Raw genomic sequence first — 16,213 nt, 5'->3', positions numbered from 1 at the left:
CATTTTTCTGGAGAAAGGGAATGCTTGATCCTGAAATTCAGTTGCAATCCTGGCCCAGGAGTCAAAAATGCTTTCATTTTAAAGGATGTGATGATTATGATGTTTCTGTGTTTCTGTGATTCTTAACTTTCATTCAAGTTGAAACTTACATTATCTTAACTTTATTTACTTAACTTTATTTACTTTGAAATGTGTGAAATCCCTTCTTAAAGTTGGAGGGAGAAGGAGATGGAAATGAAACAAGCAGGATTGGCAAGAAGAAAATAAGTCCACAAAGGCATGCAGAATTATATGTATTTGTTAAGTATTTGGTCATTTCATTGTCGGTCACTCGAAGTAGGGCGATTTGCTTTAGGAATTCTCACTTTTTATACAATGACGGTTTTCAGATCATTTCCTCACACTCTTTGTCCTAGTTAATATTCACCTGAAAATTAATGATTTCATTCCTTAAATGTATCAACTTAAGGTACAAAATCAAAACTACAGAAGGTCTTCTAGGTAAAACTGTTGGATAAAGCTATGTCTTTTCCTAAAACCAATCAAAATAAATGAAAAATTTACTTTTAAAAAATAATCATTAAAATTTCCTAGCAGCAGCCAGGTCAGGAAAAAAGGACGATGTCCCTTCAAAATGTCATTGCCAAGCAAAGAGAACATTCTACCATAGTTCAGGTTACTCTTAAAAATATCTTAGCGAGGATGTGGAGAAAAAGGAACTCTCCTACACTGCTGGTGGGAGTGCAAACTGGCCCAAACACTATGGAAAGCTGTTTCGAGGTTTCTCAAAATGCTAAAAATGGACCTTCTATGTAATCCAGCAATTTCACTCCTAGGGATCTACCCAAAAAACACAGAAACATTAATTCAAAAGGACACGTGCACCTCTATGTTTATTGCAGCACTATTTACAATAAGTAAGCTATGGAAACAATCAAATGCCCTAAAATTGATTGGATCAGGAAGATGTGATACATATACGCAATGAGATATTACTCAGCAATCACAAAAGATAAACTGATGCCATTCACAGCAACTTGAATGGAGCTGGTAGGGATCCTGCTTAGTGACATAAGCCAGAAAGAGAAAGAAAAGTACTGGATGGTTTCACTTTTAGGAGGAATATAGAGGATCCAAATAAGGGATCAGGAAAAAAAGAATGATAATAATTTAAAAACCAAAATTAACAGGCAACTATAAATCAGATATTCTGAAGGGAAGGGGGAGGGATCAAAACAGGTGAGAAAAGAGCACATGGGACTGTGATGATGGCTTATGGGTGAATTGGTTGTGGGAATTTCACAGGGACTATAACCAAGCTGAGAAAGCATACCTTGTACAAAAATGAAGAATGATGTAAAACATATATACAAAAATAAAGTTGGATGTAAAAAAAAAGTATCTTTACCCACTGAAGCAGGCTTTGGGCTTGGGAGCAGGATAATGCAATCTTCAGAATAGGTGAGTGAATAAACAGTAGCGAGACCAAACGATATGGATGAAAAAAAATTATCCCCCAGGGGAAATCCTTTCCCTCTTTCTAATGGCTCTCAGGCAGGTCTAGCTTGAGGGCCCTGACCCTTATGCATCGGGCCCCATGCTTGGTTTAATACCATGCTTTCACACTTCACATTCTTGATTTTTAACAAGGGCTCCTGTATTTTCATTTTGCTCCTCATGTCATAATTTATGTAGTTGGTCCTGATCTCTGGGAAAAAACCCACATCTGGTCTCATTAGATGGAAAGAAAAACCTTGAGTGAAGCACTGGCCACCCAGAACATGTGTGAGGATCATCTGGGGGGCTTTCAAAAAGGCAGTGCATCAGACTAGTTAAATAAGAACCTTGGTGCAGGGGTTCTGGGATAGTGGGATGGGGTGAGACAAGCCACCAGTATTTTTAAATGCTCCCCAAGTATTACAGTGTACAACCAAGAATGACAACTACTGAAGGGGAATTGAGTGAGAAATCAAATGTGGAAACAGAAGAGACAGGAACATTAAGGGGAAAGTGAAGTCCCCAAACTCACTGGTGAATGGCCATTGAGAGCTCTTACTCTTTTCAGTTGTTTCCGTTTCACATGGAGATGGTTGAGGACAAAAATGAGGGAGAAACTTGAATGACTGAATGCCTTTTTTGGACAGAAGCTTTCTCTTAAGAGATTTACTCTGACTGGGAGGAAGAGAGAACACTGAGAAAAAGTTCAGGACATGTAGGTTAGGTGATAATGAAACATTCCAGAAGATACAGTTGAAGGAATTTTAGGAAATTAAGGTAGCTGGGCGAGAAAAACAGAAAGGAGAAAGCAGTATGAGATTGCTGAATAGAATAAAGTAGAATAATGGGTCTGTCTATAGAAAAGCTTTTCACATTTAGTCAAGTCTCCTGGATATTTTATAAAAGTCCTCTAAATGTGAAGGCCATTGTGGATTAACAGTGACTAGAGAAAAGGCGGTGGAGACAGAAGTTGCAATCTTTATCCCAAGCAGATATGATGACTTTCATCTCTTAGAGTGCTGTTTGATCAAGGGCAGGCTCTTCAAAGATACTTTGAATGAGAATTGCTGGGCTCTTGCCAACATCACTGAGGAGATTGGAGAAGCTGGAAACATTAAACATTGTCATGACATAAAATAATATTTTATGAGATAAAATAGAAGACTGTATTTGTTTTGAAAAAAGGTTGAGCTTTACCTGATCCTTTGCTTCTGGAAAACAGTGAACATTTTTGTGTTCTAGTAAAACAGCTTGCCTCAAAGAACCCCCTTCTCCACACAACTTAGATCACTCTTAACATGATCCCCTTAATCACCAACCACAAGGCCAGACACAGAGGCTCTAAAGCACGACTCTTTGATTAATAAATGATTCACTGCTGTTTATTCTCACTGAGCAATCTGAAAAAAAATGCCCCCATATGTGACCAAAACTTGGTTATGTATTGCTCTTCTGCTTTGAACTTTGACTTGCCCCAGAGTTCATGCAATGCTACCACTAGAATGTAGAAAAACTCTTCCTTTGTGGTCTCACCCAAGAACTGGAATCGCAAAGAAATCTCAAATTAATATTACCTATTGATTTGATTATGCCTCCTACTCACCCCAGTCCCCCAGACCCTCTTCTGGTCTTGTTCATACCTCCCTCAAAAGACCCTTTTTCTCTGACTTTTAGGATACTTGTCAGTTGAATGGTGGAACTGTTCTCTTGATTGCAGTCATCCTCTCTACCTACTGCAGTAGTTGCACATAGGGAAGTTTTTGTTTGTATTGGCTGGATGTGCATGTTTTCTTTTTTTTTTTTTTACAGTTTATAACTCTTAGTTTTTCTTTTCTAAGAGTGTTCAAGATATATTTATATATGCCTTTTACAAATTAAGTGCATAGTTGAATTAATTTTTAAATAATATGACCCAGAATGTTTCCTCTCTGAAGTAATTTTGGGATTGTAATGATTTCGTATTTTGTTATTCGTGCCTTTCATGGCATGCATTTCTGGTTCAGTTCTATGTGTTTGGTCTCGAAAATAAATATCAAACTATTTAAAATAACAATAGAACATCATGAGGACATAATAGCTGCTTAAAATAGAGCATCTATGGTTTCACTCATGTGGAATAGAAAAAAATAAAGCAATCCAACTAGGAAAACACAGCAACACAACTGTTACCCCTGACAACATCAAATTGGTGGTGGAGAGAAAGGGTAGATGGTGAATGGTTCTAGAACTTTGGTGGTGTGCACTGTGTGCATTTGTAAGGACTAGACTCCCAAGAGACATAGTTTGTAAACCAATGTAAAATCTAAAATAGTAATAATAACATAAACTAGGTCATTTTTTTGTTACACATTATTCTTATTAGCAAAACTAAGATAGTAACTTTCATGGGTACAAAGATAAAACATAGACGTACAAATTATTTTTTTATAGCTAAAAAATACAAAATGAAAGAGATCCCTAAGAAATCTCAAATATTGGCACCACGCCGTTAACACGGATGCCTCTGTTAAAAATTTATGTTTGCAAACCATCTGTTGGTTAGTAACTACTTTCTCCTGTGGTGATTCAGGTAGTTTATTAAAAACTTGTAGAATATTACTTTTTCCTATCATGCAAACTCCCATAAAGAAACTTAACTATAGGTAATTTGACACAATGAAATGTTAAATACCCATTTATCACATAGGAAGAGATGTTTTTATCACCATGGGTAGTAAAAGACAACCACTGCCAAAAAACAGATAGAACTTTTTTGCATCAAAGCTGTTAGAACAATCATTTTCAAGTGCATTAAAATGAAGAAAATGGCAGCATATTCATGAAAGCAGTACAATGACAATTTTTAAGAAGCATTTCTTTCATAAGGTAGTCAAAAGGCAAATGAGAATTGCTGTTTTGAACTAATAAAGGAGAACAAAGTCAGAAAATTGACAGAAATGACTCCCTTCATTAACACTGAGTTGGATATGAAAATATTAAACAGAATGAGGGCTGAAAGTAAATTCATTTATTAAGCGTCTTCAGTTTCGTGGTGCCAGATTTTCAGAGCTAAATCCTGACACTTTGACTTTACTTAGATTCGTGCTTTCTTTGAAAAAATTTTTCTACTGAAGTAACATTGCTGTATGACATCATATAGGATTCAGGTACACAGCATTATAATTAGACATCTGTATATGCTACATTATCATCCTCACCAAAAGTCTCATTTCCATCCATCACTGTGCAGTTCATGCCTTTACCAGATTTGCCTGTCCCTACACCCGCCCCCTCTGGTGACTACCATTTTGCTCTAATGGTGTGAGAGAGCTTTGTTTTATTTGCTTGTTTTTTTTTTTTTTTTTTTAGGTTCAGTTACCCAGTTTTATATTTTAACATCTGTATATACTAAATTATGATCATTCCAAAGTCTGGTTTCCATCCACACCAAACAGTTGACCCCTTTATACATTTTAGTGGCCCGCCCCGCCCCCCCTCATCTTCCCCTCTGGTAACCACAATTATGTTGTCAGCTCCTAAGGGTTCGTTTTGGTTTGGTTTTGTTTGCTTTATTTCTTTATCTTCCACAAGTGTGTGAAATTATATGGTATTTGTCTTTTATCTGTCTGACTTACTTCACTTAACATAATCCCCTCAAGCCCTTAAGGTTCATCCATGTTGCTGCAAATGACGATTTTTTTTTTAATAACCAAGTAGTGTTCCATGAGTAACGCCTACTGTTTCTCTGTGGGCACTGACATTGTTTCCAATCATGGATATTGTGAATAATGTTGCAGTGAACATTGGAATCTTTTTCTGGATAGTGATCCAGTATTCTTCAGTAGGTAACTATCAGTGCAATATTTTTTAGCTTTTTAAGAAATCTCCATAGTGTTTTCCTGACCATTTAGATTCCCACTGACACTATATAAGGATTCCCCTTTCTCTACACCCTAGCCAATATTTGTTGATCAATGCAGGGTGTCTGGTAGCCCATTGTGTGGGATGGGGTGGCTGAAGTCTTGGTGTAGGATGCCTGGGTGCCTGGTTCCTGGCGTTGGTGGTCTGGTTTGGAGCTGTACCCTTCTTGCTAGGAGCAAAGCTATGATGAGCTTCTTAGGCACAGAATTGCAATGTACAGTTACATAGTAAATATGGGTGGAGTTCACTATAGTGTTTGCCCAAAGGATCTGGTAGGTGGGGGAGGGTATGGAAATAATATCTGCCAGCCCTGGTAATAGCAACGTTGTGAAAACTTGCCAAAATGGCTCCTACCAGTGTTTACAACCTGGAGTCTATTTCTCAAGCTTCCTGACTCTCAATTAAATATGTAATAGGGCCTCCTCGGTGGCACAGTGGTTGAGTGCTGGGCTGCGAAGCTGCCCATAGCCTCTGCAGCGTGGGTTCCATCCCTGACCACCAGGTGAGGGTCCCACATGGTGCTCAGACCTCTCCTTCCGTGCCTGCTGCTCCCCTCAGCAGTGTACTTCGTCAGTCTGCCTGTTCTGTTCCCTGCTCTGGCTCTGGTGAATTCTCTCACCCTCCTGCACTTCTGACTGTACCCAATGCTTGTATAAATAAATAAATAAATCTTTAAAATAAATAAATAAGTATGTAAGAATGATAAATAAGATTTTTTCACCTCATGATGTGGGTGCTTCTTGAGCCAGTGCTGCTATGCTAGATCCTGGGACATATGGGCCTGCAGATCCTTCTTTTAGGGCTTGTTCTTCATTTCCTGTTGTGGTTTGATTTTCCCTGGTGTAATTCTGGCCAGTCCTCAGTGAAGGGGCTTCAGGGACCTGTCTACTGACCCAGATCAAGGGGGTAGGGTATCCAATGTAGGGCACAACTCTCTTTACCATGTTTCAAACTTTGGGGGAACTGTTTTCAGCCAGCTGTGAAATTACCATACCAGGGCAGGGTTTTTTCCCTTGGTGAGAACCTATATCTTTGTCTATCCTGTCATAGTGCCATACTTTTAACCTTTTTATGTAGAAGCTGTGTATATCTGGTTTTCAGGTCTTCTTCTATGTGAAACATTTCGTATGTAGTTACAGATTTGTCTTGTCTGATGGAGGAAGTGAGTTCAGATTATGCCATTTTGAACCACAACCCAATTTGTTATATTTCATACAGCTTATGTGTAAACACTTAGGATGTTGTAACCTCTTAATAGTATTTATTTATTGTGTATTAACGGTTATCCAGGAAGTGTATTAAGATTTTTAACATTTAACTCCACAGGATAGATATCTCAACAACTGTTAGCATTTTAATATGAAGAGATCAAGAACAGAAAGTTCAACTTTCTTCTCTAACTGCAAAATGTACTTAGTGACAAATTTTGGATTCAGACTGAGAGATTTCTCCTATACACATGCTCTTAAACCTGTTTGCCTTACATTCATAAATCTGACTCAAGTCAGGTCATTATGGAAACCAGTGTTTCTTTCCTTTCAAGCTACATGGTCAAGAGTTATGGCAGGATTATAAGAAGCAGATTGGAGGAAAGGAATGGGTTATTAGCACTTTCTTGCATTTCCCTTGCTTACCATATCTTCTAAGCACTGTTCCACCTTCTGCCAGTTATCAGAGACAAAAGCCAAGTATCAGTAATTGAGAAGGCTAAATTATAGCCAAGTTTTCATTTTCTGTTTTCTTTTCCCTTGTGCTCAGCCTTACACTTTTCTTCAGATTGTTTTACTGAGAGACTTAATACAGATTCAATGTTACGGTAAGGTATGAAGTCTGGTACTCAGTTTTCCTCTGGAGACCTGGCATGAAGCATGTGCTGTTCTACTCTATATCTTTGACCTCTACAAAACCTGGTATTTGGAAGTGTTAAAAAAAACTGTTACAGGGCTTCCCCTGGTGGCATAATGGTTAAGCGCTGGGCTGCGAGGCTGCCCGCAGCCTCTGCAGCGCCGGTTTGTTCCCCGGCCGCCGGCGAGGGTCCCCAAAAATAAAACAAAAAACACCCAAAAAACTCAGTGTTACTAAAATTCTCATAGCTGGTTCTTCATGTCAAACTTTCCACTGATATTTTAATTTGATAAGAATGACTCTACTAAGTTTATATATTATATTATTAAGAGTAGAATTAAACACACAATAGTCTAGATCAAGGAAAGCCCATTTGACTCTCACTGATCAGTATACCATATTAAGTTTTTTTTTTTTTTTTAAAGATTGATTTATTTATTTATACAAGCACTGGGTACAGTCAGAAGCACGGGAGGGTGAGAGAATTCACCAGAGCCAGAGCGGGGAGCAGAGCAGGCAGAAGGACCGAAGTACACTGCTGAGGGAGCAGCGGGCAGCAGGAGAGGTCTGCGCGCCATGTGGGACCCTCACCTGGTGGCCGGGGATGGAACCCACCTGCAAAGGCTGTGGGCAGCTTCACAGCCCATCACTCAATAGCTGTGCCACCAGGGGAGGTCCCATATTGAGTAGGTTTGTAATGTTATTGAATGCTGCTATGCTTTCATTGATCAATCCTGATTGAAAATTTATATTATTACAATGTAATCACCACACTGTGCTTATGAGAGGCAGTCACATGAAAGTTTATCAAGGTTATTATACCCCCAGAAACTTTTAATGATGTGACATTATTAAGAAAATGTATTTTAAAAAAAGAAGGTACTTGGAGAAGAGAATGCTAAATAAACTATTCAATTTTTTTTAGTTTTTCCCATGTTTATGTTATTTTATTTAATTTCTAGCCCAAATCTAGTATTTTTGTGTGTGACAGATAATAAGATGGAAATTAAAAAGTCCCTAAGAGTTACGTTAAAAATATAAACATTTTTAAATTTTTTAAAGATTTATTTTTTATTTATACAATAGCTGGGGTACAGGCCAGAGGTGTGGGAGGGTGAGAGGATTCACCAGAGACAGAGTGGGGAGCAGAACAAGCAGACAGACCCAAAGCACTTCTGAGGGGTGCAGTGGGCTTGACAGGAGAGTTCTGCTGCGCCATGTGGGTATCTTCCCTGGCCGGTCAGGAATTGAATCAGTGCTGCAGGTTGGATATCCATAATATCCATAATTAAATATCCATAACTGTTCCTGTGTACCAATAGAAGGATAAAGGAATCAGTGAATGGATGCATAAATATGTGGGAAAGAAGAATCAAAGTTATTTTGCATAAATTGAATTATCCAGCAATTGTTTAATAGATATATTGAACTCGGTTATACTAGAAGATATTAGGAAAATGGTTAGAAATGAATCTAACACTGTTATTGATCTTCAAATGTTTTATACATCTGTTTACTAATACTTAACATATTTTTATGATTAAGAAGCAAGATAAAAATGTTGAGATGGTTATAATTTTAAATTTTACTTTTCAGTAGTATCAATTAAACACTGTTGGAGATGAAATTTAACACATTTTTACCCTTCTCTCATCTATCTCCTAATTTTTTGTAGCTATTGATACTTTGCAAATGTTTTCAAATCTTCATTCTCTTCTGTACTCAAACTCTATATTTTTCGTGTGTATTTAAATAATGCAGTGTTCATTCCCAGTCATTTTACCATATTCATAGCATGTGAGGAATATCTTTTAATCTTCTTGTTTGGCGGAGTTTCATTGTCAAGTTAATATTTTGGATGTAGTTTCGAGTAAGTCTACCATATGCTATATTATTGGAGTTGTGTGTGCTCTATAAATTTTATGATTATTTATATAAGTCTTTTTTATTTCTTGAAAGAGGATACTGAGTACTCAGTACCATGCAAAGACTAGGTACTCAGAGATGTATAAACCCATATCCCTGAGTTTAAGCTTTCAAGTCAACCAGTCAATCATAATTAAGCCCAAGATGTTGCTTGAGTTTTAAAATGGGAATAACCAATTGAACAAAAGTGTAGCAATGACATAGTTGATGCAGAGGTACTTCAGAATTTAGATAGCGCTGGCTTATATGGTAAGACAGAAAAAGGATGACAGTCTGGACCAACAAAACTAGTGCTTGAAACTGAAACTTTCTTCACGGGAAACTGTACTACAAATTGGTCAATCAGTGCCCATCCCACTCCCCATGCATTCTGATAGGTTAGCTTAGCTGTCAGAGTTTACTGTCTTCTATCATGGAGTGTTGTTTCACGGCATTTTCACTCATATTTTAGTTGACTATATTACATAGGTAAGTGACTATTTCAAGAATTGCTCTTATATTGCATGTATATTCCCTGGGGGAAAATTGGCACATATTTGACAATATTTGCTCATTGCTTTACACTTGAAAACCTGACTGAGCTGCTAATAGTATTGCGATGTCACACCTTCTTTCCTCTCAATATTGGCAGATACTGTCTGCTGTTTTCCAGCAGCAGATATTGCTTTCTCGAAGTTTAAAGTCAGCTTAATACTTTGCACTTTTAAGTGACTTCTCTTAGAGTATTAGGCGAATTTTATTTATTTGTTTTATCTTTAAGATAAAAAATAATGTCTATCATTGGTCATAAAAGTGTACTCTACCATTTTTTTTTTTTTTTTGTACTGAAAAAGCTATCTCCTTCTCATGCGTGGCTTCAGTACCTCCTCCTTTCTAGGGATATTTTATTATATCATGAATACTTTTCTCATTCCTTAGCATCATTATTGTTACATTGCATCATGTGGTCTTTTGTTAGATATCTGTTGTTTTCTATTTTTTTCTTTATATAACATTAGTTTACAACACAATGTGGGTTTCAGGTGTACAGTTTCTCATGTCAACAACTGTATCAATCGCACCAGGCCCACCACTGAATGTCTGGTCTCCATTCACCACCAAGCTATTCCCTCCAGGCTCCTTCCCCTCTGGTAACCATCATTCTGTTATCAGAACATAACATTTGTTTCTGTTTTGTTTGATTGATTTTTTTTTTCTTTACAGTACTCAAGTGAATGAAATTATTCACTAATTGTCTTTCTCCTTCTGACGTTTTCTCTTCTCATAATCCCCTCAAGGTCCAACCATTTTTATCAGAGATGGCGAGATAGCATCTTTTTATGGCTGAGTAGTATTCCCTTGTCTATATATCCCACAGCTTCTTAGGCCATTCATTTGTCATCAGGGTTGTTTCCATATCTTGGCTATCAAGTGTGCTGGGGTGCATGTCTTTTCACATTAGTGTTTTAATATTATTTGGGTAAATCCCCAAAAGTGACATTACTGGATCATAACAGTCATTCTAAGAGTAGTTCTATTTTTAGTTGTTTGAGTACACTCCATACTGTTTTCCATAGTGGCTACACCTATTTACCTTCCCACTAATATGGTTGGTTCCTTTTTATCCACATCCTCATCAACACTTGCAATTTCTTGAATTTTTGATAATAGCTGTTCTAATTAGTTTGACATAAAATTGCATTGTAGTCTTGATTTACATTTCCCTAATAATAAGTGATGTAGAACAGCTCTTTTTTTTAAAGATTTATTTATTTAGGCACAGAAGAAGTGAGGTGCAAGCCAGAGGTGCAGGGGGTGAGAGGATTTGCCAAAGACATAGTGGGGAGAAGAACAGGTGGGTTTACTGAAATACACTGCTGAGAGGAGCGGCAGGCAAGACAGGAGCGGTCTGCTGTGCCATGTGTGGCAGTTCCCTGACCAGGAATCAAACTCAGGTGACACCGGTGATAGTGCTGAGACTTAACCCCTAGGCCATCAGGGAGACCCTATGCAGAATAGCTCTTCCTGTGTCTTTCTGTTGGTCATCTGTATGACTTCTTTGGTAAAATGCCTATTTAGATTTTCTGCCCATATTTTAATCAGTTTTAATGTTTTCTTTTACTGTTGAGTCATATTAAAATATATTTTAACTATTAACTCCTTATCTGATACATGATTTGCAAATATCATCTCCAACTCTATAGACTGTCTTTTGTTTTAATGATGTTTTTTTTTTGGCTGTGCTAAAGCTTTCTATGGATAGTTTGATGTAGTAGCTTTTAAAAATATTCTCTGTTGTTTCTCTTGCTGCTGGATGTACTTTTCTAATTAATTTTATATTTATCTCTTCCTTTTAAACTTGCCACAAAACTAGGTACCAGTTGTTAAAATTTAAGCTTCATTGTTTCTAATTCTAATTTGCTTATTCTGTTTTGACCTTGATTACTGCCTTTATTTTTTTTCCTCAGCTTTAAAGTCTTCACTTTCATTTCTTTGAATTAACTTGTCATCTTATCTTGGATCTTTTTCTCTCTTTTTTTTTTTTAAAGATTTATTCATTTTATTTATTTATTTATACAAGCACTGGGTACAGTCAGAAGCGCGGGAGGGTGAGAGAATTCACCAGAGCCAGATCGGGGAGCAGAGCAGGCAGAAGGACCAAAGTACACTGCTGAGGGGAGCAGCGGGCGGCAGGAGAGGTCTGTGCGCCATGCGGGACCCTCCTCCAGTGGCCAGGGAGCAGCCGGGGATTGAACTGGCGCTGCAGAGGCCACGGGCAGCTTCGCAACCCAGCGCTCAACCGCTGCGCCACCGGGGAGGCCCGGATCTTTGTTTTCTTGAACCAAAATGTCTAAATTCTACAGCATGAAAAATGCTCATGTTAATTGTTCTTCTGTTCCTTACATTATGTTTAATTTCAAACTAGGATTTTGTTTCTTTATTTCACCCTGCTTTGTTTCATTGAATATGTTTACATAATTGCCATGTCGTTTTTCCTGTTATTCTTGTTTAATTAACTAATTAATTAACTTCTTTTGTCAGCCTGCTGTCTTTCTATCATTCGTTTACTCTTGTTTTTGTCTTGATGTGATAGTCATTAACTCTGTTTTTGTCTTGGTGTGGTAGTGTTCTCTGACCCTCTTAAAAAATTTTAACCTCTTACTCCCTGACACCTGTGAATGTTATCTTAAAACCTAAACCTTTGCAGATGGGATTGTGTTAAGAGTTTTGAAATAAGAACATTATTCCCCAAATTACCTATGTGGGAATACGGTAATCATAAGAATCCTTTTGATTGAAAGGTGGGAGAGTGATAGAATGGTGATGTGACAGTGGAAACAGATGTTGGGGTGATGAGCTTTGCAGATGAAGAAAGGAGACAATGAGCCAAGGAATGCAGGTAGCCTCCAGAACCTGGGGAAGACACATTAACAAATTATCCCTTGTGTATCCAGACAGCATCAGTTCTGCTAACACCTTGATTTTAGGCCCTTAAGACCTGTACACAACTTCTGACCTCCAGAACTATCAGATTATAAATTGTTAGTTTGAATCCCCAAAGTCATGGTAATTTGCTGTAGCAGCAGTAGGGAGCTTGTACAGAAAGATATCTTTCAAACAATCTGTTGTCTTTATTGAGATCTAATCTGAGTCATTGTACTTTGGGGAGAGATTAGTCTTTTTTTCTTGTTTAAAAATTATGGATTATTGAGGTATAATTCTCCTTAGTTACTAGTGTGGTCAAAGAGTCGTTTGTGATTATTACTTCCTTGAATTTTTTCATCTTTTTATTTCTGATCCCTTGTCCCTTCCTGATGTTCCTCTGTAGACATATCTTTTAATGACCTTGATTTTTTAAATAATAAATTCTATTTTTATATTCCCCATACAATTTCAACCCCCCCATTTTGACCCCAATCCCTCCCCTCCCGCCACCCACCCCCCCAAAAGTGTCTCTGGTTCATAGATTTTTGTTGATTTTGATTTTCACTTTCTTATAGTTATTCATTTTCCTGGTCCCTTATTTAAGTTTTCTAGATTCCTGCTATGAGTGAGACGGTCCGGTATTTTTCTTTTTCTTTCTGGCTTATTTCACTGAGCATGATCCCTTCCAGCGCCATCCATTTTTAATCCTGAAAATGAGTTTTATAACATGGACCTGCCATGTTCTGCTTATCCATTCTTCTTGGGTTAGAAATGAAATGAAACTAAGCTTCCAACTCCCTGCTGGTATGTGTAATGCCATGAACACCATCCTAGTAAAGATCCCTGATAGAATGAGTTATAGTGTAGCCAAATTCCTCTGCTCCCAATCCGTAGCTTAAATTTTTAGTTAGAAAAGTTCAACTAAACAGAACCAATTACTAAGCACCCGTTGTTCTCCCTTCTTCACCCGCACCCTGACCCCGCTGTGATTTATTCTCCAACAGCCTTCCCGGGAACTGGAGAACTGGTTTTGTTACATCTCTGTCAACAATGCCTCTGCCCTCTGGGGTTGATACCACCAGGGCAAGCATCTGCTGTTCTTATGGGCCGTTTGCCCCCAAAGACCACACTCTGCTGAAAAATATAAACACTATAATTCATGAGGCCTATACTGCCCAGAGTGGCCTCAGATCTGGGAATGCAAAACCCCTCAATCTCTTCATGTCCTGCACCTCCTCACATTACTCCTTCCCCCCCCCCATATAATCACACTACCACCACTATTTGGAGTGCTGGCTTCTTTTAAGGTATTAACCCTGCCGACTTCCTCGGTGGGCACCTCATATAATAAACTCCATTGTGCAAAGACATTCTTATGGTTCAGAGCTTGGCCTTCTGGGTGGTAAGCAAAAGACCCAGTTAGTTTGTTTACAAATTGGTCATAGGATAGATGCACACACACATACATATATACAGATATGTTTAATTTTATAAAATTTTGACAAATTAATCTCCAACCTGGCTATATAAGTCACTAGTTTATTTAGATCAGGATTATATATTTTTCACCCATATTTTCATATTTATTTGTATAGTTTTATATAATTTATATAGATAATTTGATTAAGGTAAAACAGTGACTAATTTTGACTTCTTCTGATAACTAACAGGACTATGAACTTCTTGATAAATATGCCAGTCATTCAGTGGTTATAAGGGGTGAGCTCATGATATAGAAAGGAAACTGAAGGAGGCAAGATCAAAGCCTGTTTCTAATGTAACTTGTAAGGCCAGAAGTAAATCCATATATCTTCTAACGTCAGAGACATGTTCAGTGGTGGGTTATAAGTAGGATGGTGCTATAGCAAAGTGTAAGCTGTGTATAGAATCTAATTTTTCCAGATGATGTAGACTGAGACATGGAGCAGAGACCTGGAAAATGATACCCTCCCCCACCAGGTTCACAAGAAAAGGATTCATGGTGAGAGCCAGGGCAGTCCTGGCTGTGGTGAGAGAGCGAGAGAGGGAGGGAGGGGGAGGGAGGGGAGGGGAGGGGAGGGGAAAAGGGAGAGGTGCATGTGTGTTGGTCTTTTTTTTTTTAATTTTCAATTATTTTTAAAGATTTATTTATGTATGCAAGGACTGGGTCACAGGCCAGAATTGTGGAGGGGGGATGAGAGGATTCACCAGAGACAGAGTGGGGAGCAGAACAGGCAGAATGTCTGAAATACACTGCTGAGGGGAGCAGCGGGCGAGTCAGGAGAGGTCTGCTGTGCCATGTGGGTAGCTCCCTGGCCAGGGATAGAACTCGTGCTGCAGTGGCTGCGGTCAGCTTCATTGGTTGCGTCTTAGCCCTTTGCGCCACCAGGGAGGTCCCTATGCTGGTCTTTCTGAGGGTCAGTACAGAGAGTGGAGAGAAAGTTCAGGTGAGCTTGTCTTTGTGACTTGGGACATATACTACCTATAGGGGATTTCTCTTTTCTCAAATCTCTGGGGATGTGATGAGGAAAAGAGTGGCAAAGAGATGACTTGTTATAAAAAAATCCTTGAGGCCATTCCCAATAATGATGGAAATCCAGTAAATGTTAAAAGTTGTATGGAATTATGAGATATTCTCAAATCTGCACCTGTACCCCAACGTACACCACACATAAGTAGTACTGCTCATAAGATAGTGTTTACTATATTCCACGAGATAGGTAAGCTTCTAATCCTAGTTCTCTCAGATACTAGCTTCACCATTGGAGAACATTAGGAATGGGATTACCGTAAACATTGAAAATATTTACTTTGTTGAATCCAAGTTATCTCTCCTCTAGTTTTGATGTCAAGTAAAAGACAGAAATTTAAATGAATGATATTTTCACTGGATTAAAGAAATTCCCCCTAGTTAGTGGGTCGAACACTGTCCCCTGAAGTGCGTTGATGTCATCCACGGGTCATAGACCCTGCAGAGACCTGAGTGGTCCATGCGTGGCTTACATCATAATCACCCTGCTGGGATACGTAACATTCATTGGGACAGTGATTTGGTGAGCAGGTAGCCTCTCGGGCTGTGCTGTTCATGAATGTCCTAATTTGCTTCGTTATCATCAGCTGACCGGAGAGTTTCAGTAAGAAACATAACTGAGTCACTCTCTAAAGAGTTGAACCATGAAACAGAAAGAAAAAAGAAAACATCTGGAAACTACATTCTTCACACCTGCCAGGAAGTCAAGCGGTATGGTATAACCAGGAATTGCTCTCTAAAGAAAAGGGAAGAGAGCATTCCTAGTTGTGAGAGAGGGCGGGAAGGAAAGAGAGATGTGTGTCTTCTGGTTTTTCTGAGGGCCATGTAGTCTGAATAGAGACATTTCAGAAGATCAGGTCTTTGTTTCTATGGCTTAAGGCTGGTACTACCTAAACCACAACTCTCTGGGGCTGTTCTAGTCACAGTGGCTGATTAGCATAATTTTTCTTAACAACATGTATTTTTATTTATTTGATTTCTTCCTAAATGGTTAAATAATGATGTGATGTTTTCCAGTAAAACTATTTCTGTTAATGAAGAAGAAAGTATGACTCACAGATGTTAAGAAAAAAATGGTGGGAAAAATAGCACTTAAAAAACTGGTGGTAAGGGGATGGAAGGATACAGTTA

At 38.3% G+C, this 16,213-nt stretch overlaps 1 protein-coding gene across 8 annotated transcripts in view; it reads left to right on the top strand.

Moving 5' to 3' along the window:
* Window positions 1-16,213, top strand: part of LOC119243557 (protein FAM170A-like) — a 192,109-nt gene that overhangs the window by 165,547 nt on the left and 10,349 nt on the right. Inside the window, exon 1 of one of the 8 annotated variants that reach the window (XM_054694499.1) lies at window positions 15,580-15,793. The exons of the other annotated variants lie outside the window; for them this stretch is intronic. Within the exon in view, the coding sequence (XP_054550474.1) occupies window positions 15,727-15,793 (67 nt within the window). The 5' untranslated portion in view covers window positions 15,580-15,726. Of the gene's footprint in view, window positions 1-15,579; window positions 15,794-16,213 lie in introns of those variants that run through there. 8 annotated transcript variants of the gene reach the window in all.

This window comes from Talpa occidentalis, unplaced genomic scaffold, assembly GCF_014898055.3.
Source record: "Talpa occidentalis isolate TD23 unplaced genomic scaffold, MPIMG_talOcc4v2.1 talOcc4.13, whole genome shotgun sequence".
Lineage (NCBI taxonomy): Eukaryota > Metazoa > Chordata > Mammalia > Eulipotyphla > Talpidae > Talpa > Talpa occidentalis.
This window is presented reverse-complemented; position numbering and strand designations above follow the sequence as displayed.